General features: G+C 38.5%; 1 protein-coding gene across 2 annotated transcripts; it reads left to right on the top strand.

Moving 5' to 3' along the window:
* The first annotated feature begins 989 nt into the window (after window positions 1-989).
* Window positions 990-26,297, top strand: samd10a (sterile alpha motif domain containing 10a). Of its 2 annotated transcripts, XM_044119083.1 has the most exons (6): window positions 990-1,051; window positions 10,989-11,565; window positions 13,996-14,177; window positions 20,733-20,901; window positions 22,752-22,892; window positions 26,006-26,297. In XM_044119083.1, the coding sequence occupies exons 2-6, from the start codon at window positions 11,553-11,555 to the stop codon at window positions 26,026-26,028; spliced, it is 528 nt and encodes a 175-aa protein (XP_043975018.1). In that variant the 5' UTR covers window positions 990-1,051; window positions 10,989-11,552; the 3' UTR covers window positions 26,029-26,297. The 2 variants fall into 2 exon arrangements, with proteins under 2 accessions (XP_043975018.1, XP_043975008.1); XM_044119073.1 differs by lacking the exon at window positions 990-1,051 and having other exon boundaries at window positions 10,860-11,565.
* Window positions 26,298-27,022: the final 725 nt, after the last annotated feature.

Below are 27,022 nucleotides of genomic sequence, written 5' to 3'. Positions count from 1 at the left end.
ACTTTATTTATAAAGCTTTTAAAAAATAGTATCCACTAACGAAAGTGCTGAACAAAACTGATAACTAAATGAAACAAATAAAACATAAGAATTAAAAACGGATAAAAATGTTAAGAAAAAAATACACCAACTTCCGGTGTTTAGCTAGTATATTTATGCTAGGTTCCGGTTGCACTCGGAACTGGGAAATTCTGACTTCCCAGTAGGAAAAATCAACTGGAATGCCCTCAGCAGTCGGATTTCTCAATGGGAAAAAGGTACCGATTCCGATTCCAACTACTACCAGTTACGACTTGAAAGGTGAACTTTACGTTTTAAAATGGCCGCTCCTCACCTCAACAATAGAAAGATGTGGCAGAAATATGCTAATTTTACAAGAGACGTGTTAGCGTGCGTCTAAAATCAATGTCACATGTAGCGCCCTCAATATCTAAACTGGAGAAAAATTTAAAGTGGTGTTTGCTTATGGAAAGTAAAGGTTAAAATTATGTCTGTTATGGGTGTCGCCATGTTGAAATTCCGACGCTTTTGCTTCGAGTCTGACGTTAAACCCAGGTCCGAGTTCCCACTTGTCAGGTTCACTGAAACGCAACATTACAACTATTACTACAAAATGTTAGCGCCTTCTGCTCCACAAGCTGCTTGTGTTCATTATTTAGCTGTAATCTTTTGAAGCAAACCAGTTTCCTGTCTCCCCGTTTCTTCCAGATCACGCCTTTTTCTCTTGAAAACACCCGAATCAGCTCAGAAACAAAACAGTTTGTGTTTACATATTCTCCACGAGCTCTTTGGCCCTCTTCACTCATAAACAAGCTCCCATTGTATGACGTGATACAAGCTGCAGAGAGCTAAGCAGCCATGCTCGGACCAGAGCTCAAAGCCCAGCTTTATTCTGCAGCACCAAGGCGGACACACCCTGAGTTTCCTCTCTGTGACGTCACACAGTCCCAACTGTTCCTGCCTGGCTCACCTGCGTGTCACGCTGCTCGTGACAAACCTGGACCTCTCAACTCGGCCACTTCGTGAACAGGGCGAGGCCGGGTGTGAAAGTGTGAGTCTGTGCAGCAGATGGAGGGCTGCTGTGTTTTTGTTTGTCCCACTCCTTATTTCAGTTTGAGTTTAGCAATAACGCTCCAGATTCTGAACCAGCCTGTTAATCGCTTTATTTGTGGCTTTTCGGTAACACTAACCGGACAGTTTTGTCTCAGGTTCCTGTAGCTCTGAGCAGGAGCAGGAACCAAACATTTAATTCTAATTTTCTTTAAAAAAAATATTTTGGAAAATGCTTCTGAATTTATCAGTGGGTTTAAATCAACTTCTAATGAGCAAAAGTGCTCTCTAGATACAAAAACACAAAATCTTACTAAGCATTTTTAGTTTATTTCTGACGCAAAATGTAATATTTATTACTGGTTTCTCAGTTGCCGACTGTATGTTGTTTTCAGAGTTGGGTATTTTTCAGTTGCATTTACTTGAGTAACTTTTTGGGGAAAAATTAGATTTTTTTAATGAGGTTTACTTGTTACTTTTACTTCAGTAGAAGTAATGCTGCTCTTATTTGAGTACAATATTTGGATGCTCTACCCGCTTTATGATGTATAATGCCTTGTTGCTGATATGTGCTATGCTAATGAACTCGATTGCTTGATAGTACACTTGAAATAATGCAAAATTAACCTGCGAGTAACTTTTCAGGAAGATATAAGAGCTTGTTTAAGTCAATAATTCCTTGATATTTATTTTAAGTAGAGCTCCACTGCAGATTATATCACTTTTACCAAGACATTTTTCCCATGTTATAAGTGAAATAATCTGCCAGTGGAAGTAGTATTTTATTTTTTTAATTAATCAATTATTGATTAAAACAAGCTCCTATATCTTGCTGAAAAATTCCTTATAAGTTTGTTTAGTCTTATTTCCTGTGTACTCAGAAATTTGCACCAGAATAGACCAAAACACTTGATAAGATTTTGTTTTTGCAGTGTATCCTGTTTTTATTTACAGGATGCCTGCTTGTTACATCCGTATTGTTTGTTTTAGACTTTAGTATGTTCACATCCATGAACTAAATTTCACAAACTTGTTTCCTGTTTAACTTCACACGTGTTTTGTTTTGTCTTTTTATTTGCAAAAATTTATTTATTCAGAGACGTTGATGTGTCATTAGAGTCGAACAAACCTCATTTAGGGCCGCAGGGGAACTCGGAGTGTCGTGCACACTTCATAGTCTTGCGGACAGATGGCAGCAGGAGTCTATACACATTTGGAGACAGTTGGCAATCACACCAAAACTCACACATAAGCTTCGAGTTGCCACAGTCTTTTTTTGTTCTTTGTTTATTTACTGACAACTTGATCTTTTTTGCAGCTTAAATTCACATTAAAATGTACTAGAACAAATATAAGATTCCACTTAGATTATTTATTCAAAATCCAACGTTAGAGAATATAAATAATTGGTTCCACAAGTTACATATAGCAGAAAAACACACATTTTACCAAATATTTGTTGTCTAGTTTCTTGTGCCAATGTCTTATTATATTTAAAATGAGACAAAACAAACATAAAAAGATTTTTTTAGCTTTCATAATAAAACATTTTATGCCATACATTTATAAAAAAATAGTTTTTTGAAGCTGTAGTAGAGTTTTATTATGTAGAACTGTCAATTTGAAAACTGCTTTGGTATTTATAATAAAAATGATGAAGCCATGAGAGGAAAACTTTCAGAAACTTGGGAAAACATAAAATCTCCAAACAGAAAAACCCAAACTTTAAGCTCTACACTCCTGAGTTCTTGTTTCCAAGTGTCAAAAATAAGTCAATTTATATTTACTATTAACAATACAAACTCACCTTTCTAAAAACAGTCATGCGCCATAGTGCAGCCAGTTATGTTACAGGGCTTCCACTTAATTTGGATTCAATTTAACGCTACAGCTAAAATAAATACGCTTTTAGAAACCGGTAATATCCACAGAACTGTACACAGAATGAGACTGCCCTCTGGTGGTAAGATACCCTCACAACTACTGACTCATTTCTTTCCTGACCTTTTCTCCATACTAACATTTCATCCATCCATCCATTCAGTCATTAATTTTCTGTTCACCCTTGTCCCTAATGGGGTCGGGAGGGTTGCTGGTGCCTCTCCAGCTATGGTCCGGGTGAGAGGCGGGGTCACCCTGGACAGGTCGCCAGTCTGTCGCAGGGCAACATAGAGACAGACAAGACAAACAACCATTCACACACACACTCACACCTAGGGAGAATTTAGAGAGACCAATTAACCTGACAGTCATGTTTTTGGACTGTGGGAAGAAGCCGGAGAGAACGCACAGGACCCTGGGCTGGGAATCGAACCCAGGACCTGGGTATACAAAGAGAGAGATTGATATCGATATAGATATATATGTATATATATCTAGATATATAGATAGATATCTATATATACATAGATATCTGTATTTAGATTTATATGTATTTATAGAGATCGAGACAGATTTAGATATTGCTATAGATAGAAATCTATGTCTATATACAGTACAGACCAAAAGTTTGGATACACCTTCTAATTGAATTCAATTCCCAGTCCTGGCTTTTTTAATATTAAAATGTCCAATTAACAACAACTGTAGCTCTTTTTCCAATTACCGCCAATCACCCAACCCACACATGGCCCCACCGCCCTTTTAAATCTAATATACTAGAGACATAAATTGATGTCTACGCTGGATGGACTTCACTTCTGTCTTTGAACTGGCGCAGACATGATGGAGTTAAAGCCTTTTTGAAACACCTCCACAGTGAAATCTTTTTCTTGGGGCTCTCTTCTTGCTCAGAGACATTGTTCTGCTCAACTGACTCTTCAGCTGCTGGAGTCTCTGATTCCTGAGGTGCTGTGTAGATTAAATCTTTGTTTAATGTAACGTTTGTCTCTCTTTGCTCAGAATCTGTCTGTGGGATCTCAGGTATCATTTCTAAATCGGTTTTTGGCTTCTTACTATTTTGGATTAAGTTTTGATCTGTCTCTATTGGGTTTACTACAGTTTCCAGTTCAGCTTTCTTTGCCATTTTTCTCTTTTTCTTACGTTTTGATTTAGTCTAAGGCCTTTTCTCATCTGGCTGATCCCCATTTTGTTGGGTTTCATGGATCATTTTGTCTTGAGTTGCCTGCTTACCAATCAGTGTTTCATTTTTATAAATCTCAGTGATGTTGGTGGCTGTCTGATCCGTGACTATTTCTGGTATTGAAACTTCTTGTTCAGTGTTTTTTGAAGAAACTTTATCATTGTTCAGGTTTTGAAATTTAGAGGCAGCTTTCATTGGTGCCTTTCTCTTCATCCTACATTTATATTTCTTTGATGGTTTCTTCTTAACTTGCTGATCCCCATTTTGTTGGGTTTCAGAGACCGTTGCTTCTTCAGTGACCAGTACTTTAGCAATCTCTGTTTGTTTTGTATGAATCTCAGTCTTGATGGTAGCTATTTGATCCTTAACTATTTCTGGTACCAAAACTTTGTGTTCAGTTTTTTCTCCATAAGCTTTTTCATTATTGACGGTCTCCAGCTCACAGGCAGCTTTCATTGCTGCCTTTCTCTTAATCCTACGTTTATATTTCTTTGATGGTTTCTTCTTAACTTGTTGGTCCACGTTTTGTTGTGTTGTGGAGACCGTTTCTTCTTTGATTGCCTCCTGTGGTTTACCTATGACTGTTTCTTTAGTATGAGTCTCAGTTTTGATGGTAGCTGCCTGATCTCCAACTGTTTCTGGCACTGAAATGTCTTGTTGTTCACTGCTTGCCTGAGAAACCTTTTTATCATTGAGGTTTTCCAATTCAGAGCCATCTTTCATTGCTGACTCTCTTCTGTTCTTGCCTGTAGATCTCTTTAATAGCTTGGTCTGTCGATCCTGATGCCTATTCAGTTGTGTTTCTGAGGTTTGAGGGACTGGTTTTAATGTATAACTGGTTTCCTGTCCATCCGTCTCAGTTTGTCCTGAAGCAGGTTTATAATGGACTGTTTTCTGCTTTGGGCTGTCTTGTGAATCTCTTTGAATTTGAACAGAAACCACTGACTTCTTGCTTTTTCTCTTCCCTGAGAGTACTCTCCTCATCATGTCTTTCTGCTGTTTAAGTTTAGCATTAAGTCTTTTATATGTATCGAACGTCTCATCAAGCTGTTTCATTAAGTAATTTTGTACTTCAATGAATCCCAATTCAGTCTCCTTAAATTTGGCAAGACACGTACACTGTGCTTGACTTGTTGACTTTTCAGAAGAGTGAGGCAAATTTTGAGTTTCATTTAAACGCTCTTCTTGAACATTTTCTTCTGTTTTACTATCAGGAACCTCGGTTAAATTCCCAGTTTGGATGTTGTCCTTGGGCTCACCCGTAGATGGACTTTTCTCTGCTTTTTGCTCCAGTGTCTCCTGCGGTTTGAAGATGGATTCCTTGTTGACGATTAGCTGTGTTGAAGGAATCACAGTGTTCTGAGAATAACTTTCCTTTCTCAAGGAAGCTGCCTCATCATTTTCTTGTGTCATCATTGAAACATTTTGCGTTTCAATATTCTTGTAAACAAAACTTACATCTATCTGAGGTTCTGACATGGGGAATATTTTCCAAATTGTCTTCCTTCCTGTGCTGGGAAAAGCTGCCTGAAAACGTTGGTTTTCCGGCAGAGGTCCATTATTGATGTCACTGTTTTCAGTGAAAAACTCGAGATCTATGAACGCCTCTGGCTCGGGGAAAGATTTCCATAACAGTGGCATCTTCTTGCTGCGCTTACTATTTGAAAACTGTTTTTCCCCCTTTCTGACTTTCTTCTGGGATTTTGGGATGTTTTTCTTTTCATCGACCAGTTCAGTTTTAGAAATCACAGGTTCCTCTTGGCAAATTTCCTTCTTAAAGGAATTTTCCTGACCACCTTCTTCTTTTTCCGGTAGAGAAGTGTCCTGCTTTTTAACATTTTCAACGCCAGACTCAAAGGGCTGTTCCTTCTCTGGTGTCTCCTGTTCAATGGGGACCTGTTCCTCCAAACAGGTTTTAATTGGTACCTGGTTCTTCTCATCGGTCTCACTCTCAGGTGTCGGTCTGTCCCCTTTTTGATCTCCTGCCTCCAGTGCTTTGGCGATTGATTCGTTGTCAATCACAGGTGAAGCGTCCTGGTGTTCAATATTTTCAGCAGATATCTTAAGCTCTTGCTGCTCCAACCAGACAGCAAATGACACCTTCTTCTTCCTGTGTTTGGGTGGTTTGGGTGGCTGTACCTCCCTTTCGACAATGTTGTTGGATGCAACCTCTTTGACTCTTGGTTGGTTGGACTCTGTGGAAAACTCCCTGCTGGAACCTGCGTCGTGACGTCAGAGACGCTATTAGGAACGTACCACGCGCCTGCGCACATTCATGACTCTTGACTTTAGTGTGTGCTCCACTAGCAGGCACTTGTAGCTCTGCCTCAGCACCTCACTAAAATGTCGAATTCTTTGTGTGTACATGTGCGTTGATGACAATGTAAGTACATAATTCCTTCGTCCGTTTGTGTTTACTACACGCTGTTAGTTCGGTAACTGTGTAACCTTAGTTACCGCGAGCTCCAATGTATTCAGACGAGGAAATGCCGAGCTAACGCTCATTTCTTGGTTTACCGTTACAAGAATAGTTCAGTTTGAGAGCTGTTTAGCAGTACTCCGAATTGTAGCGTTATTTCTACTGTTCTGAAGATGTTCAGGATTGTAAACTAGCTTCCGAATGTAGTATGGAGCGCTTATAGAGCTGAAACCACACACGTATCCATACACACTCACACACACTCTCACATGATCATCAATAAAGTCCGTAATAACACCTAAAGTCGCAGCTGTTCTCTGACCGGAGCACATAGTCAGTGAGGGAGCGACTAGCTATCAACGTACACGTCCGTCACAGACTCCATTGTAACCTTTTCTTGTTTCAGGTTCTACGCTTAAAATCACTTCTCTAGAAACTCTAAAGATTTCACATTAAGCTTGATGTCAATCTCCAAAAGAAATGTACACCAAACAAAGTTGAAAATCTTTCTGCGAACTGCTAAATAAATTCTCAAGAGAATGTATCGACAATGGCTGCTAAACGGCTGTGATGAAAGTAGATGATGTGCCGAGCTTATATAATCGCTGGTGATGTCAGAATTCTGCCTACAGTATTGGGTCCCACAACATTTGTGCCATTATCTGATCTGATGGAAGAGACTGGACCACGGCTGCAGATGAATCTTCTGATTGCATTAATGCAAGAATCAGTGTCAAGGGTATGAGCCACTTCCAAATGAAAGGCACGACTAGTTGGGCAAGTAAATAACGTTTGAGAATACTCCTGCCTCTCTCAACATCAGTGGGGCCAAAATAATCAACACCAACATTTGAAAATGGAGGTTTGTCTGATTTTACCCTTTCCTGGGGCAAGTCGACCATTTTTTGTTCCAGAAGCTTTCCTCTATTTCTTCTGCAGGTGACACAGTCGGACAGGATCTTTCTGGCAGCAGAGTTTTCACTGATTATCCAGTATCTCTGACACAGCCTGGACAACATTTGGTTTCTTTCTGCATGACCAAGCAGATAGTGAATGTAACGCAGAATTAATGTTGCCACATGCATGTTTTTACACAGGATGACCGGATGCTTAATTTCAGATACCATAGCAGCTCTTCTGAGACGTTCGTCCGCCCACTCTGAGGACTCCATTATCGACCACTGGATCGAGTCTGTACAGCCGGCTGTCTTTAGAGACGGTCTTGCTGGCTCTGAGTGAGCGGATCTCTGGTCCAAACCTATGATGTTGTTCAAAGAGAATAATGAAATGCTCTGCCGTAGCCAGATCTTCAGATGCCAAACACTAAATTTTCAGCATAGTTTTAAACTGCTGCATCTTTTGCGACACCATTTGCTCTTTAACGTTTGCATCGTCTGTAGACTGATGCATCATGGCAGAAAACTCTTTTCTTTTCTGAGACAGCTGAAGGAGGAGTTCTTTGAGCTTTAAAACCCAAACTACAGATGTTTTTAGCTTAATCCAGGACGAGAAGTAGAAAATGAAAGACTGGTGTGGTTTTCAGCCTCCTCAACAACAGCATTACCAGTCACATCCTTTTTTATTTCAGAATCATCAACAGGAAGTGAGTCATACTTTACCTCCAGCTTCTGTTTTCAGACTCAAACACAAACTCAGGTCCATTAATCCATTTGCTGTGCTCCAAAAAGTCCTCTGCTTTCATCCCTGCTTCATCTGCTGGATTATCTTTGGAACTCGCATATCTCCACTGGTTAGCTTGTGTAGCTTCTCTGATGATGGACACTCTGTTTGCAACAAAGGTATGAAAGCTCTTTGCTTTGCTGCAGATGTATTTTAAGACAGTGGTGCTGTCAGTCCAAAAAACAGAGGTCTCCAGTTCAAGATGAAATTCTCTGTGAAGCAGTTGGTCCATTCGAACAGCAAGGACGGCTGCAGTGAGCTCCATTCGAGGGATGGTTGTCTGCTTGAGAGGAGCGACTCTGGCCTTTCCTAGGAGAAATGCCAGATGCACAAGAGGCTCACTTTGCAATTGTATATATGACACTGTATCATATCCCACTTGGCTGGCATCAGAGAAATGGTGGAGCTGTTCTGTAACAGCGACTCACTTCAGGTCATCCAGCCAGTCGGTCCATTGTTTGGAAAAATGATGGTGAACTGCATCATCCCAGCCCAGGTTTCTCCTGCAGAGCTCTAGTAAAAGCAGTTTGGCAGTGATGATGAAGGGAGCAAAGAGCCCCAAGGGATCATACAATGAGCTCACTACTGACGGTATTCCTCTTCTTGTGTGGGACCGCTCTTGAAGTGAAGCTTTGGATTTAATCCAAGTGCCCATTCCACTGGAAGATCCAGATCCATTTCCAACATTTTCTTTGCTTTGTTGTTGTCTGAAACTGTTTGCAGAACTGCAGGACTATTACTGAGCCAGTTGGAGAGCTTGAATCCTCCTTTATTACAGAGACCCGTCAAATCTTGAGCAAACTTGATTGCTTCCTCTTCTGTAGGCAAAGATTTTAAGCAATCATCCGCATAAAAATTATGTTTTATTGTACTGACCACTTCAGCTGGAAGCTGCTGAGCTTTGTCTTCTGCTGTTCTTAATGCATAATTTGCGCAGCTCGGCGAGGACGCTGCTCCAAACAGATGTACTGTCATCCGATACTCTTGTGGAACTTGTGATGTGTCACCATTGGGCCACCAGAGGAAGCGAAGACAGTGTCTGTGTTTCTCTGGAACATGAACCTGGTGGAACATAGCTTGAATATCGGCCATAACATAAGCAAATCATATTTTGATTATTTGGGATGCATTTTCTGTCAGCTTAAGCAACAATGATAACATCAGAGCGTTGGACCTGTATACTTCAGTGAAAAATCCAGTGTTTAAAAAATAGGTGTTTCATTTTACCTTTATTTAATTTACTGACAACTTTAATTTGGTTGGTATTCACTTACAATGTGAATACTGTTGTAGTTGCTGCTGTAGTTTAGTAGCAACCTTTATGAAAGTCAAAAAATCTGGGTCACATTTAAAGTATGCAGTTCATTATCATCTTAGCTGAATGTCATCTGTGCTTTAACCAAATTCCTCAAGGTGATTCAGCTGCTCTGCAGTAAAATGCTTCAGTTTTACCTCCATCGGTTTATGGAAGCCTTTTAGAGATCAGGAAATTCAATTAAACTTATAGTTTAGATTAGATTAGATTTATAGTTGTAGCTAACAACTTTGCTCATTCAAGTCTGGAAAATGAAATTTTCAGATGAACAATGTCTATAGGATCTGTTTTTTACTTTTGTTAATTTGTTTTGTTTTTACCATCCACATAATATTGTGTTTATATTTAAAATGAAATTAAATTTCCTCCTTGAATCATTTTAGGTTACTGTACATTTGTTTTTTTCTCAAATGGGCATTATTATTTAAATTTGACTTTTTTGAGCGTTACATCATGTTATAATATTATTCCCTCATCAAAAACATAGTTGGAGTGTCACTTTAATTCTTCAAAGCATGTTTGAGAAATTCTTTAATTTCCAAAACCATTTTGTTTGGTCTCACCAGGCACTGCCTTTCTCATTAAGCTCCTTCAGACTAGTGGCAGCAGCAATTAGCAAACAACTGATAGAACTGCATCTGACTCCTGGGCTTATCATAGGAGCTACTTCTCACTGAAATGCTGGTAAAATGTTTTAAAGGCTTAATAGAGGAATGTTGTGATGTGTGATGACCTGCTGGAGGCAGAGTTTCTGAAAGAGCAAGAGTTTCTTAAAATGGCAGAGGTCCAATTTTAAGTAAATAAATTGAGAAGTCAAATTTATTTTGAGTCTTGTTTATATATATAGCAGTTTTATAACATTTGAAGGCAGAGCTGGCCCAAGGCAATGCGAGTTAAGTGGCTGCCTTGGGCCCCAGCACCAGAACATCTTATGGTTTTATTGTAATGTTCGAACGTTGTGCATATTTTACAAATATCTTCTTACTTTTGAAACAAAAGATATTAAACTTGCTAATGTGTTTACTGTAAATTTAATATTTGTCTGCAGATGTTACTTTTAAATATTTAAATTAAAGTGTAGTACAATATTTAAAAAAGAAACTAAACCAAAAATATTTGGTGAGATTTTGTGTTTTTGCAGTGTTTTTTTTTTCTTCCAGATTTAATTAATTTGCATTTTAAAATGCAAATTAATTAGAGCACAATGAAGCATGTGCAATATGCTTAGATCATTGTAGCTAAGAATGTAGTATATGTCACATGTTATGTAGGGCCCCGAATTAAAATCTGGTTAGGGCCCCCAAAATCCTTGGGCCGCCCCTGACTGATATATGACTATAAAATGACAATATGTGCTTGGAAAATGCATAGCACTGTCCCTTTAAGCAATCTATATGCCAAGATGAGCTCCTAATAATGACTTTGACTATTTCTGACAGCAGCTTATAGGTCACCTAACCAGTCTTTACCATAAGACCGGGTCAGGACTCGGGGAGAGGCAACTTGTCCTGCAGCTCTTGTGCTCTAAAAGCCTCCATCAGAAAGACAGAGCTCCCTCTCTGTGAGAAAAGGCAGAGGGGAATCCCCTCTGGTGGATGCTGCAGAGATGATGAGAAGCCTTTTCATCCGCGCTGTTTCTCAGTCTCTCTGCGAGCTGCGTTAATTACAGGGCCCGGGGCCGCTCTTTGAGCTCACCGCGCTCCTCTTGAGAAACAGCCGCGCGTGTCATTCTCACGAGAGAAGGAGAGGAAGAAAAAACAAAAACAAACAGAAGAAGGCGCACGCGCAGGAAGCTCCAGGAGCCCGTCTCGGGGAAATATTCCTGCGTGCCTGGAGTGAGTTCAGCCCACTCTCCGCGCAGGACGTCAGCTGGTTTTAACCACCAGAACCGGGAGGATGTGGAGCGACGCAGCGCAGGAAACTTTCTGCTGGAGAGGAGGAGAGGCGCGTCGCTCCACGGAGACCATGGGAGACACTCACTAAACTCACTCCAGCTCGGTCTCGCCATGGCTGTGGACGGTAGGAAGCTTTATATTCCTCTCCTAATCATTCATTTGTTCTTGTCTTTTTCAGAAAAACAAGCTGAATTTAGCGAGACAGTGTGCAGTTCCGGTTTGTTCACTTGTCAAACCAGTTTCGTTGGGTAAATGCAGGCAGCAGGAAACAAAGCGCCTCCTGTGCGCTCTCAGAGAGATTCAGCTGAGGTCAAAGCATCCATTATCAGCCAAAAACTGGGTTGCTCTCAATCTATAGGGCAGCGTACATAAATGCCTGCAGGGCACAATCTGCTGATGGACAGAGACAGGGTGCTGAAACGGGTAAATCAGCATCTGCAACATCATCAAAGCTCTGGTCAGCTCAAAGCTTCCTTTAGAGTCAGAGCCAAGGTTTCTGAAAGGGATTTTTAATGTCAAAGTTAACCAAGAGGAGCTTCTATCTGCAGCACTCACTCCAGTAAAATTAAACAAACAGTAATCAGGCTTCACTGAAGATGTTTGCTATGGGGAAAAAAGCAATTTGTAGTTAATGAGGACATTTTCCTCCCGCAGAAGAGAGAGAGAGAAAACAAGATCTAAAAAGGGGTAAAAACAAAAACCTCTGACAAATGGGTTTAATTATGTTTTATAGCAGTGAAAGGGGCATATTAGTGTTTACATCAGCAGAAGCACCATGAGCCAGAGCTCACATTTCAGCAAAGCTTCAAAGAAACCAGAATGGCATGCAGAGTTTTCTTAGATAACCTGATGATGAAGATGAAGCCTTAATGACTGCTGGACTGCTCAGCAGGGGATCCAGAATGACAGCGAGGAGAGGCACAGCGCTAAAGAGAAAAAAAAACCTCACCAGGACACTCTTTTTATGAGCTGCTCAGAAACCAGCTCCCCCTCACTTCTCTGTTCCTTCTGGCCCTCCTTTCAAATTGTGTCAGTCAACTTTGTAGCACACACTGATACAGCTGCACGCATATTTTTCAAAGTGAGAAAATCCGTCCAATCTGGCTCATGAATCTGTAATGACCCTCGGCTTTCTGCCAGAATCTGAGCCAGTAACAGCGTGTTTACTATAGTTCCGCACGCTTTAATTACTGGATGTGGAGAAGCCACCTGCTGTTGAGGGGGCTTGGATCTCTGCCTGCAGGCCTCCTCGTAATGATGAGAAATTGGCTTGTCTCGCTGCTCTGACATCTGCTTACCAGCCTTTCACTAAAGGTAATTGTACCACCTGAGCTCTGGATTTCAAAGCCCTGCAGTGGTTAAAGGAGCAGGTCAGATCAGGTATTTCATAATGACGTCAACTGTGAGTGATACAGACTACAGATTAATGGTACAGGGCACAAACTCTGGGCTCAAAAATGAGTTTGACACCCCCATTATAGAAAGTTATTACATTTACTTGAGAAACTTTACGGGGAAAGATTTACTTTTAGGAGTATTTTTATCATGCTGTATTTAACCAAAAATTCACCAGACACAGAAACACACTGGCAGTTTTTGTTAATGTTTAACAAGTTTTATATTAATTGAAATTGTTTGGAAAAAATATTATCTTTAACATTTCCACATAATTTTATATTTTGGTCCATCTGATAATGTAATTCTTTTTAATGTTAAATGATTGATCTTTTGATTAGATACTCTGTTTTTGAGTAGTCTTGTTTTCCAAATACAGTTGTAAGCTTGAGTAATTTCTTGAATAGCCACTTTTTACTTTGAGTAAAAATATATTTTGCTGGTGTTACTATTACCTGAGTACAATGTTTGGGTACTCCACCCCATCTGAGGGTTTGTTAAGATTAAAATTGGTTCCAATCGATTAACTAATAACGTCCGCGTAGACCTTTTTTTTTATTGTTGTAGTTTCGCCGCCGTCCAGCAGAGGGCGCTGCAGGTCATTCTTAAGCGGAGCCGTTGAAGCAAAAACAAAGATGGCGGCGGGTCGTAGCTATACGTGAAAGTGGAACTGTCCAAACAGAGTCCACTGTGAGATATAAAATGCATTTTATTCGGTTCTGTTTAGACTTATTAACACTCGATAAATTCTTTAAGTTATCGCCTTAGTAGAGCTCATTGAGCCGAAGTGCATTTCTGAGCTGCATCAACTATATTAAACAAAAGGTGAGGATGTGATGAACAGAAAAGTGGAGTGTGTTTATTAATGTGGAAAAAAACCCACAGTTTTCTGTTTACTTAGTCGGTATTTATCTCAGCTGACACAAAATAATGTTGAAAATAAAAAGATGCTCACTACAAATTTACCGGAAGACGGTCGTCCCTCTTGATACAAAAGAAAATGTCCGCTTCTAAATTACGGTGGTCGTTAGTCGACCTACAACTTCAGTCAACTTTAGACTAACCCTTTAATTAATCATTTGTATCCATAGGCTTTTGTTTTTAAGGCACTCGGAATCTAAATCTGATTGCTTTACTCCTTCCCCTGTTGCCTCCCCAGCTGCCTCCAGTTTCAGTTTCTGCAGGCCCGCTGTGGAGTACAGGGCTCTGCCTGAGGACTTTAAGCACCAGCTGAGTCGGCGGACAGGTGGGAATCTAACCTGGCATGACGGCCGAGGACAGAAAACGGCTGGGGGAAGAACCGTGAAGCTTCTGCAGCAGCCGGGCACGGAGGTCCTGCAGGTACAGAGAACCGACATGATCTCTGCACGTCAAACACCTGCGTCCATGTAATACCTGCCTGATGTCATTACGCTCATGTTGGAGATGTACAGGATTTGTTTCAGCTAATATTTACAGTCTTAATAAGAAGAGAGAACTCGGTGTTCCCATTCCAGGGTTTTGGATAAAAATTGATCAGATCCCAGGAAATATGGTCTAAACCAGGTTCTAAACATGATTTAAACGTGAAATAGTTTATATAAAAGCACACAACAGATTCCATACTGTTAATATTTCTTAAATCTGTAGCTAAATGTGAAAGTTGAGAAGATTCATATGCAGTACTGAAAAATCAGTAAAAGTATTGAATTTGTTGAAACTTTGGAGAAATGTTACCATGTCTAGACTTTATCTACTATCCCAAACCAAAACTTTAATCAATCAATCAATCGTGCATGTTTCAACATAAATGTAAATTTTACTAAATGTGAAAAAAATCTTAGTGACAAAAAATTAATCAGGCTTAATGAAGTGTAAAAACATAAAAAGTAGAATCTGCTCTGATGCTGCTGTTTTATATTACATGAAATCCTTTTATTTTATTTCAATTTATAGATAAAAATGTTAGTAGGTGTGAGCTATAAGGGCTTAAAATTTTATCACAATATTTTCTGTTACCATCATCAATAAAAATGATAAGAGCTACTTATTACTGTCATATGAACAGTAATAAACTACTTATTACTGTTGTCATATAAACAGTAATAAACTGTTTATTACTGTTTATATCACATAAAGAAGTTTGAATTTTGTGACTAAGCTTCATATAGTAACTGCTTCTAATCATATTTTCAAATTAAATATTGTATATTGAACTAACAGTGAAGAAAATAATAAGACTGCTGAGTCTTATTGTTTTGAGTTTTAGGAGGTTTAAACATCATTAATTGGAGTTTATTGTGATTTTTATTCTAATTCTTATGATAAGAAATGTATCGTGATAAATGATAAACTACATGATAAATTCAAAAATGGTTTCTACATCAGGGCTGTCAAACTCATTTTGGGTCATGTCAAAAATCTGAATGTTCTTAAAGGGCCGGTGTGCCAGAATATATTGATAAAACCAATTAAATTGTTAAAAAAATCAATAAATAGCTAGTCCTCCAGGATTATGTGACGTTTTAGTGTTTTCTTGGCAATCAAAATTGCAGATTTTGTGCTGCCAATTTAAGAATGTTTGTAAAGCACTTTACCTGATGATAAATGTGAAGTTTTATCACTCACTGTGTCAATTACATACTACAATTTGACATCAAGTACTGCTGAGGCAGCAGTCACTTAAACTCAATATTTTTTGAACAATTTTGATACAGTTTGCAGTAAAATCAGAAAAAAATGCAGAGATTTGTTGATTTTGTGTGAATTTCGCAGATTTGTGAAAACAGAAGAACTTATTGGTGTAATTTGGATTTTAAAGGGCCGCATAAAAAGCTACGGCGGGCCAGCTGTGGCCCCTGGGCCTTGAGTTTGACACGTGTTCTACATCAACAGTTCTGGGCATGAATTCATAAGCAGCTAATTTGGACCGGCCATCAGATTTCAACGACCCTCTCCAGCTATTTAAACACACAGAGAGTGATGAACAAGTACGGCTAGAGGATGTTGAACCAAATGAGATGCAAATCTGATGATCTCCACTCCTGAGTTTATGGACAGAGGCTGTTACACGTGTTTTTGTATCGCCACTAGCTCAGGCTCTGGCAGCTTATTGGAGGCTTTTATGTAAAACTTTGTTGCCAGAGGAAAAAACAACACAAACACAAAACCCATTCATTCCTCCCAGAGCAGCTGCCTCTGCTCTCGCTGCTAGACTCAGACAACGCCTCTGCTGAGACATTTTTTTTTAATTTCAGTCAAATTCCTTTTCATTATGTTGTCAGAACTTATTTATCGAACTCCGCCACTCGCAAATACGAGAGATTTTTGCTTGGCTGCAGACATTTGGCTCATTATTGTAATTACGCTGCAGCTGCTTTTTTATAATCCTGGTATTTTCATTTTGATCTCAACTGATCGCTGCAGCTGCAAAGTCGATAACGTCGCTTTTCCTGACTGCTGGATGTGATTTGAACATATTTCCTTCTTTTTTTTTTTTTTCGGTCAGATTAATTGTGTGCCAAGAAGCCAAAATAAATGCAGCAATTCCCACATTTATTGACTCTCCCTGTAAAAATAAATACATTTTTGTTGGTATTGTAGCATAACTTGGAAACTTTGATTTTAAATTTGATTACATTCAAATCCCACATTAACAAAATTAATTTTTTTCTCAAAATTACAAGTTTTGAAGTTCTTACCATCTCTAACAAACAACCAAGTTCATTTGTTTAAGCAACAAGGCAGTTCAAAGTGTAGAAAAACATTATAAACACTTCATATAGTCAATAATTGTGAAAATCAGTAACAGACATTACATTTTGTCGAGTGCCATTGTTAAAATTATCAACACACGTTAAATATGTTGCTCAATGTTTTGTTTATCACGGTTCAAAATTTTAAATGTTATTTGCTAAACAAGAGGGTTTTTAGTCTTGATTTAGAGGAACTCTGTGTTTCAGCTGTTCTGCAGTTTTCTAGAAGTTTGTTCCAGATTGGAGGAGCTGAACAAGCCCAACAGAACCCATATCAATTTCTTTTAGCTGCTGGCTGTTTGGCTAGATTATTATTTATCATTTATTTTGCCTCCAGACATTGAGCAGCAAGTGAAACAGGCTAAAAAAGTAACAAAAGGTTCCTGTTAGAAACCTGAACCAGAAAGTGGCATTTCGGGGTCGCTAAGTGCTGTGGCTAAGCTAATAGCAGTGTAATTAGCCGTGCATTAAGAATAACCTAAGCCACTCTCATGGTAAATGTTATAAATAAAGAGCCTTTTCCGCTGGCGAGGAGCCTTTAACAACCTCCCATTAGGAGACGTCAGTAAAGCCGATGCTGTTTGAACAGAGAAATACTTTAATTCTTCACTACATTGATTAATTTGATTTTTGTTTATATGGACATGATAGAAATGAATTTACTCCGATCTGTTGGCTGGAGATGATCGCCACTCTATATGGCAAACCGTTTTCACATAAAATCAGTTTCACCTCATCTAAGATGCAGGAATCTGAAACTGGTTTATGAGAGACTGTATTAGTAAATTTAGATATTTATAATCATGTTTTGAATGTACAAAATATCTATAAGAGATTTGCATTTATTTTACATATTATGAGAATAAAGTTGTGCAACAATAAAGTCAAAATAGGATGTGACTAAAGTTGTAGTAATACCAGAATAAAGTAAGAATTTTCTAACTTTATTCTCATAATATTTCGACTTAATTTTTTTTTGTATTTTAACTGAAATTGTGACATTATTTGGACTTTTTTCTCATTGTTTTTTTATTTTCTAAGTGTTTCCCTAATACTCCGTCATAGAAATCAGATCTACTATGATAAAAATCTGAGGTTTTCTTTGTAATCCATGTCGCCCAGCACTAAGATGGACGGTGTGATGTCTTGTTGAGGAAAACCGTCCTTTGTGCTGGTCTGCATCTTTTCCTCTGTGCAGAAAATCATGACTAGAATAAAAATCCCAGTCTAACAAGCCCTCCTCCTTTGTGGCTAATGGACACTTTGTTAGCAGAGAATGGGAGCTGCTCTCCCCCCAGCGGCACGGCGGCTCTTACCGCCTTCTAGCTTTAAATAGTAAAGGTCTTCCAGCGCTCACACTTTTCTGCTGCACCACTGTGTCTGTTTATTGAGAAACGGAAATTATTGCGCCAGATAGCATCCAGTCGGCCGAGCCGGTCTCGTTACCCTCCTAGTTCTTTGTAAAACCCGGTCAGAAGCGTGAGCGGTTCCAGCTTAAATTAAAGTCTCTTGTTATCTGATGCAGCTTTGTCTCCTCACGCGGTCAGTGTTGTCTGCAGTCGCAGTCCATTTATGCTGTGAACTGGCCTCATTTAGAGCCCGCGGTTACAAGTCGGCTTTGTTTCCAGCCCATGAAAGGCAGTTTAAAAGGCCTTTGGGAGCTGAAGCTAAAGCTGCAAACAGAACTGGGCTGGGCTGATAACAGAGTCGCAGGCATTGCTTTGTTTGCCTCTCCTCTTCTGCAGCACACACAGAGCAGCGGCTGGTTTATTTTCGTCTCGTGGAACATGAACTTAATCGTTGCTACGCGGTTGTGCGGCTTTGTGAGCAGCATTATTACTGCTTCCACACTTCACTTTCATCTTTTACATGTCATCCTTTCATTTACTGCTCCTGCATTCATCATCGGCGCTCTTTTGTTCCTTCGCTGGAGGCTCAGAGCAACAACATGTTTCACTGTGGAATATTAAACATCCTTACTCAGGATGTTCAATATTAAGTAAGGATTAAACATTAAATCAAAATTCTTAGATTTAAGAATTTTGACTTGAATCTAAGAATTCTGGATTTAATTTAAGAATTCTGACTTTTTTTTTTCAGAATTCTGAAATTTCTCTGAACTTTAATTTCAGAATTGACTTTTTCCAGTAAATTCTGACTTTTTTCAGAAAAATTTGACTCTTTCTGAAAACTCTTCCTGAGAATTATTTTTTTTCTCAAAATCCCGACTTTTTCTTCAGATTCCTGACTTTAATCTCAGAATTATAATAGTTTAAATTATTTATTTATTGTTGTCAGGCAAATCTAATCTTAAAATTTAAATCTACCAAATAAATTTGGGACTGTCTTTCAGAGTCTATAAAATGCAGGTTTACAAATCCTATCAGCATGAAGAAACAGCTGTATCATTTTCATATACTAACATAATTGAAAAATATTTTCAGGATTCTAAATACAGAATTAGAATTCTGAGAAAGAACGTCTGGAAAGAACATTTATCTGGAGTAAAGTGTTAGATTAAACTGAAGATGTATATGTGGTTGGATTTTAAGAATGTCATTTTAAGAGTTGGCAGTACGTATATATATATATATATTTATGAAAGACAACAGGATTTCTGATGTACAGTTTTACATCCTTGACATTTTTAAAGCTACTCACCACCCAGACTTTAATTCAAACCTCATCAAACTTCCTCTAGATGTTGCTTGCAGCACATCCAGAACACGTTAGGGGCAGTTTTACTTTTTTTTGTTTTGTTTAATTGCAGGTCTCGTCTTCCACATAAAAACAAGCCTCCGCATGTGCATTCCTCTGATGACATCACATGAGGTTTAAGGAAGCTGATTGTCCTGATTTCTTCTGAGTACATCTTGTTTTGTTTCTCTCTTTATCGCTTGTTTTTTATCAAATTCCTTCCTCAAAGACATTTTCTTGTAATCTGCAACAAGAACTTGGGTTTTGTAATAAAACACATGGAGGTTGTTAGTGAAAAAGACTTTAAAAGTCAGATTTAATCACTGAAGATTTTCAGCGATTACTTGGTCAGTTTTCAACAATCACATTCATGTTTTCTGCAGAACTGAAAACAGTTGATCATCGGACATTTTCCACTGATTTCAGCTCCATTTCTGTTCCTCCTGAGATGTCATCGACTCAAATACACACCAAGAAGATTTTCATAAATTCATACGACAATAAAGTCTTAACAGAAGGAGAATAATAAAAAATTATTCATTATCAAAACGTTTTTTTTCTTTAAAACAACTTTTTCTTGTAATTTTAAGTCGTTCTTTTGGAGAAATTTTATTTTAATATGTTTACTATTCTCGCAATTAAACCATAAAAATCACAGGAGGGATTTTGATGGTTTGAAATAAAAGCCACTTTTGTCATTTCTGCTTTAGAAAGTAGAAAAAAAATAAAAACAGATTAAATTCAAACATTTACAATAGAGTATGAAGGACATACCAAGTAGCAAGTTTATGAAAAATAATGAGAATAAAGTCAAAATAAAACCAGAATTAAGTTGTAAAGTTATGACTTTACTCTTGTATTATTTCAGCTTTATTCTCGTACAGTTAAAATCGGATTTGGTCTGAAAAATATCTTAGATTTAGGTATTAAGCCTCAGCACTGTTGCGTACACTATGTACGTCTATACATCATGTAAATGTTTGTGTTTGATCCCAGTGGCCCATGCTGGATTTTTCTGCCGCACCTGCAGAGACTCGGCATCATAAATACTGATTCTGGTTGTCAGAGTTCAGCTTAAAGTTAAATTCAGATCCACGAAGGATTGAAAACTCTTCAGAGACGTTTTTGTTTCTGCATACATTTCAGATGCATTTCCAATATCTGGCAAAAGCTTTTAAACAGCAGCAGCTGTCTTCAGGACTGTGTTGTGACCCGTTTCTGCAAGTCAATATTTCTGTTAACTGTTGGTCAGTCCTGCAAATCATCTTTGAACAAAGCAGTTTACATTCTGAAGTGTTGGTGGTTTCTCTCATGAAAATAAATAACTTTTTCAGCCTTTATTCTCAGCTGCAGCCGACTTTTCAACAAAGCGTGAGGCTGCAGTAAAGATTTAAAAATTGAGCTACATTTTCTCGTTTTGTCCTGAATGTTTTGCTGCTTGTCTGTTTTTTTTTTTTTTTTTTAGTACCGCTCCAGTGACAATTACGGCATCTATCACACGAGTCCGACGCAGCCCAGCCTGATCCGGCCCGTCGTTCTCTGGTCGCAGCAGGATGTCTGTAAATGGCTGAAGAAACACTGTCCACACAACTACCTGACCTACGTGGAGGCGTTCTCACAGCACGCCATCACAGGTTCACCCATCAGAAGACACATAATCACCTTTTTAAAGTGATCTGACAGTAAATCAGACTAAACCTTTCCTGTTTTAGCTCAGTTAGAATTTTAATTTCTTTAGAGAATTGATAAAATTACATAAAATAAAGGTGTTTTCAGGATCTGTTTGATTTGGAACCAGAATTGGAGCATTTGTTACATTTTCAGCTGCTGTGATTCACTTTCACACCACACTGTCAAATGATCCAAACTAATTGAAAAACCTGTTCCCCTCCTTGCCTCTGGGGGCGCTACAACAAGAACTACTGAAGGAAATTACATATAAACCTCAAAAGCAGACGTTAAATGTAAATAAAAATGGAGTAGCGGTTGTAGGATTTATTTTTTGTCTTTTGTGAAAGACCACAAGTCATTTCTCCCTCTAACGTCAGACTTGTGGTAAGTCTAACATTTGGTTATATTTACCCAGAATCCTCTGCGCTGTAGACTACTTCCTGCTTTTGGTGGGATCTCCTTGTGATGAACCAGAACCAAACGAGGAGAAGCAGCATTTAGCATCTATGCACCACAAATCTGGAACAAACTTCCAGAAAACCTTAAAACAGCTGAAACACTGACCTCCTTTAAATCTCAACTAAAAACCCACTTGTTTAGAGTTGTATTTGAAACTTAATCAATTGCAAATTTATTGATGGAACCTGACTTGATGTTCTGTTTTGATTGATGATTCTATGTTGCATTGTGTTTGATTTGATGTAAAGCACTTTGAAATGCCTTCCTGCTGAAATGTGCTATACAAATAAAATGTGATTTGATTTGATTGATTGATTACACTTGAATTCAAACCGCACCAGAGTTGAGTTCAACCGAACAGAGACCTACGTTACTTTGCTTTTTTTTATTTGTATCAGAGTTTGACTTCACATTCAGATTTCCCCTCAGGAACCTGAGTTTCTAGACAAATGAACTTGAGTTTGATTAAAGCCAACTAAACAGACCCTTGCGGTGTTTTCACACCAGCCTCGTTTGGTGCTCTTTAACTGAACTCTAGTCTGGTTCATTTGGCCAAGTCTGAACGTGCAGTCAAACTCTGATAGAACCAAAAAAGAAAACTCTAGTCCAGGGGTGTCAAACTCCAGTCCTGCAGTCTTTAGATGAGCCACAGGTACAAAACACTGGAATGAAATGGCTTAATTACCTCCTCCTGGTGTAGATCAGTTCCCCAGAGCCTTAATTATTCTATTCAGGTGGTGCAGCAGAGGCACATCTAAAGGTTGCAGGACAGCGGCCCTCCAGGACTGGAGTTTGACACCTGTTCTCTAGTCCATCTAAAAACCTCGGTCTCAGTTTGGCTGAAGTGAAGTCTGGTGCGGTTTGAATGCATATGTGAAGACCAAACGGACCAGAGACTCATCCAAAAGCAGGAACTGGACTATAATGCAGGGCATTCTGAGTAATAGCAACCAAAACAAACGTGCCAGTGGGAGGAATAGTCTTTTATCAGACAAAAGAGAAAATCCACAACCACTAAAATCTGACGCTTCTCCATTTTGTTTAAATTTTGTGAAAAAGAAAGTTGTGCTCAGTGTCTTCTGGGAGTTTTGTACTGTTTTCTTCAGTGGTTCTTGACACAGCGCCCTCAAGGGGAACAGGTTTTTCCAGTTAGTTTGGATCATTTGACACATGGTGAAAGCAAACCACAGTAGCTGAAAATGTAACAAATGTTGCAACGTTGGGCCCCAGTCAAGCCGAGTCTACCGGACTATCAGGATGTGAAAACATCCTCAGTGATTTTGTTCAGAATTGTGGAAAAGCCTAAATGATGATGTAAAGACTAAGATGTCTGAAAGCAGCTTTCACTTTGCAGGCCGAGCTTTGTTGCGTCTAAATGGGGAGAAGCTGCAGAGGATGGGTTTGGTGCAAGAGACGCTTCGGCAGGAGCTGCTGCAGCAGGTGCTGCAGCTCCAGGTGCAGGAGGAAGGGCGCAACCTGCAGCTGCTCAGCAGAGGTAAACAGGGGCGTCTTCAGGGGCTTGCATACATTTTCACACAACAAAAACAAAAATCTAGTTTCTGCAGCCATGTTAATTAAAATAAAAGTAATATTGTGGCATTAATTGGAATTAGTTTGGCTTTTCAGACATTAAAAAGAGAAGTTCTCCTGTATTTTCTCTCCTTCTGGATGTTTCTCCTGACACGTCTCCTCTCTGGTCTCCAGCGGTGAGCAGCTCAGGCTCCCTGCTGTGCAGAACATGATCGAGCTGCAGCTGAACAAAAATCTGGACAAAACCTGAGAGAATAACTTGAGATGCTGATCGATTCTTTTTATCCTGTGTTTACAGTTTTACCTTCATTCTCCCATCTTATCAGACTCAGACAACACAGGTGACTTAGAAAGTTTAATGCTGTCGTTTTAATTTACCAGATAGAAACGAAAAGCATTAATTTCCCTTTTTTATTTTTTAATTATACCAGACAGTCAAATATGTAGACAGAAGGCTTTTTTAGTTGTTTGACTCGTTGTTTTGCTACAAATTTAAATTTAACAAAAAATGAATAAGTAACTAAATTAAACATTTATATTGTTTCTATTAAGCTGAATTAGTTTACCCTGACTTCTCGGCCTTCATTTGATGTTTTGTTTTGTTCTGGTTTTATGGTCACTAACACTGAGGAAATAGCCTGATTTTATTTTCTCAGAACGTCCTGACAAAGAAAGGAGGAAAAAATCTGTCCTACACAACCAAAAGCTGCAGGAGCATCTTAATAAAAAAATAAAGGAAAATGAACATTATTATTTTATTCTATGAACTAAAAGAACGTGTCTCTGAAATTCCAAGCAACATTTAGTTTTTATTTGCAGAAAATGAGAAATAACAAAAAAGATGTAGTGCTTTCAAACCTCAAATAATGTAAAGAAAACAAGTTTATATCAATTTAGAAACAACAATACTAATGTTTAAACTCAGGAAGAGTTCAGAGATCAATACTTGGTGGAAAAACCAGGAGGTTTTCAATCGGGTTCACTGCAGTGGCTCTTTTTTCCAGAGCTGTCTGTAAAGCTTAGTGGAAGGAAGAAATGTGTACAAGCAACAAGGATAACAGAGGTATTGAGGTATTTGATACAAGAGGATTCCTTGTATCAACGTTTCCCTGACACAGAAACGATGACTCTGCTGGATATTTTTGAGGATTAAATGTAATGCAAACCTCAATTTTGTTACATATGCGAATGAGGTAGAGCACTATAAAAACACAAAATATTAGTGTAACCGCAACGTAACGTTCCAGTTCTACTGGCAGATTATTTATTATTATTTTTGAAATAATCTAGCAGTAGAACTAGTAGTTTTTCATCAGTATAAATGAATTACTAACTTAAAACAAGCTGATATATCTTGCTGAAAAGTTACTTGTCAGTTAGTTTTGTCTTATTTCATGTGTACTAAGATATTTGCAACAGAAACTGGACCAGAAATACTCTGTAATATTTTGTTTTTGCTGTGAGCTTAGAGGCTCAGGGTAAAGTTTCCACAGTCTGTGATGATGTGGGGAGCCGCGTCATCAGCTGATGTTGGTCCAGTGTTTTATTCACTCCAAACTGAGTTCTGCTTTAAAGTTTACAGCGCTTACATTGCGGTTACACTCTGAAACAATACCAAAACCCCTTAAAACACTGAAGAATTGTGCAACATAAACAGATCTGTATATTTTGCACTGGCTTAATAAATCATTCCACACAACATGTCCGACATAAACGCTGTAAGGCATTTTAATATAAAAGGTTTAAGGTTTAACAACTAACAGACAGAGCCATACTGTCTGTAACATCTTATCTGTTTTTACCCTGGCAGATACAGTAGATATGAAATGATGGGGGCAGAAAAAATGTTTGTACAGTTTATCTTTCATGTACGGACGAGTCAGAAAAACAAACGTCTAATCTCACTCTGCTCAGCCTCACACAGGCTCTGCCTATAGCGCCTGAACTCTCGTTTGATTAAAAATAATTGGTCAGTTGACCTCATCATAGCTGTTAAACTACTGGTAGAATAAACAACAGCCATTTAAAGGGAACCATTAAGTACAATTCTAATTTTTTTTACGTTTTTATCTTTATATTTGGATCTCAGCTGCTTCTGAAAACAACCCAAGTGGTAAAAAAAAACACCCAGATGTTTCCAGGATTAAGTTAAAGTTTTTTTGGTGTCTGGAAAATGAGCCGTTTCAAAACCTTCCCAATTATCGAGTCACGCTCGACAGACACTGTGCTGTTACCTAGCAACCCCAGCTGAGCTCAACCTGGTTTGGCAACACAATCAGAGCTCCAGCGTATTTGGACAGCCGGTTTTACCTCCGTATCTGCTGTACACTGGCTGCTGGAAACGACAAGAAGTTTTTTTGTTGATTTACCATTCAGAAGCCACTTGCTGCATGTTTGTGCAGGAGGCTCTACTAATGCTTTTCAAAGACTTACGGTTTTATAATTGCGCATCTGTTTGCAGCCATTTTCATGTTTGAGTGTAAACGTTGAGTTTCAGGGCGTGGCCAGCAGCAGCTTATTTGGATTTAAAGTCACAGGATGCCATAAAACAGCTTGTTCTAATAGGATCTCAAAACTGAAATCTTAGAATAAATTTGTGGAAAAAATGTGAAGAACATGTTTTGTATAGACCATAGATCTTTCCTAAACTGATCAGGGAACCATAATAGGTCAGCTTTAAAGAAAAGCGAACATTCAACAGTGATCACTTCTCATCCTGTGGCTTTTCTTCAATGGTTTAAATAAAAAAAACAACATTGTGCTGTTTTTCCAGAATTCTGTAAGCTTGATTGTTTTCTGTAAAACTGTTTCCTGGCAACTGCTCAGAAACAAACCCCCCTTCTTTCTTTTTCAGTGACAGCAAATTGTTGTTTTTACACTTTGTTACGGCGCAGGCTTCACCAACAAGCTCCAGCATGTCAGACGGGTCGGTTCCTTCCTTTGTGTGTGAAACCGTCCCAGCTGTTTCCAATCATACTGCCTGGATGAAATAAGAAGCAGCTGCTTACAGCTGGGATACCGAAAAATGAGCAAGTTAGACGCCACTGGATGTTTCTGACGGTGTGTTTATTCTTCTAGGTTCTTTTGGAAGAATATCTTAGCTGGAGAAACTGGACGCTCCGGTGAGGAATAAATCCATCCGAGCTGCAGAATGACGTTGAAAGACTTTAACTCAGCATCGACATGACGGACAGACGCCATCTTTACAGACTGTGAACTGTGATGAAAAAAGCATCATGACAATCTGATCTAATGTTGTACTGCTCTGATTTCTGCTTAATTATTATATTCATGTGTATCTTTAAACATTGTCTGATTTTTTTTTTTTTTTATGTCAAAAATTTAATTATTAAACAAAACTATTAAAATACTGGTGCTTCTTTGTGTGTCAGTTGTTTTGAGATATGGGATGGACAGAGTTGGGTAGTAATTAGCTACATTTACTCAATTGCATTTACTTGAGTAACGTTGTAGAAAAAATAAAAAATACTTTTAGGAGTATTTTTACTACGCTGTACTTTTTGCTTTTACTTGAGTAATTTGTTATGAAGTATTTCTACTCCTGAGTTAAATTTCTGGATTGTCTACCCACTGAATGGGGGGAAAAAAGTAAATAAAATTCATCACACACCTACAATTTAAGTTCTTTTTTATTAAATTTTTATTTTAATTTACTTCTATGAGTTATTGTCATTTTCATCCTTAAAATACCAAAATATCCACTTATATTTTGGTCCACCTTATGTAATATTTAAATATTAATCATTTAATAATTTGTACTCAGTACATAATTTTTTTTTACCAAATACTTTTACTCGAGTAATTTCTTGGATGGCTACTTTTTACTTTTACTTGAGTAAAAATAAGTTGAAGTAGCGTTACTCTTATTTGAGTACAATTTTTGTCTGCTCTGCCCACATCTGGAGACAGATTAATGATGATGGTTCTGATTAACTACATTACCCATAATCCCCCAGCGTCCCTCAGACGGACTCCCTTCAAGGCTGCAGTCGATGCAGGATTCCGGCGGATGCAGAGAGACAGAAAATAATGACTTCCCGCTCGGACAGGTACACCCCGCTCCCATTCGTCGCT

Source organism: Gambusia affinis, linkage group LG01, assembly GCF_019740435.1.
Source record: "Gambusia affinis linkage group LG01, SWU_Gaff_1.0, whole genome shotgun sequence".
NCBI lineage: Eukaryota > Metazoa > Chordata > Actinopteri > Cyprinodontiformes > Poeciliidae > Gambusia > Gambusia affinis.
This window is presented reverse-complemented; position numbering and strand designations above follow the sequence as displayed.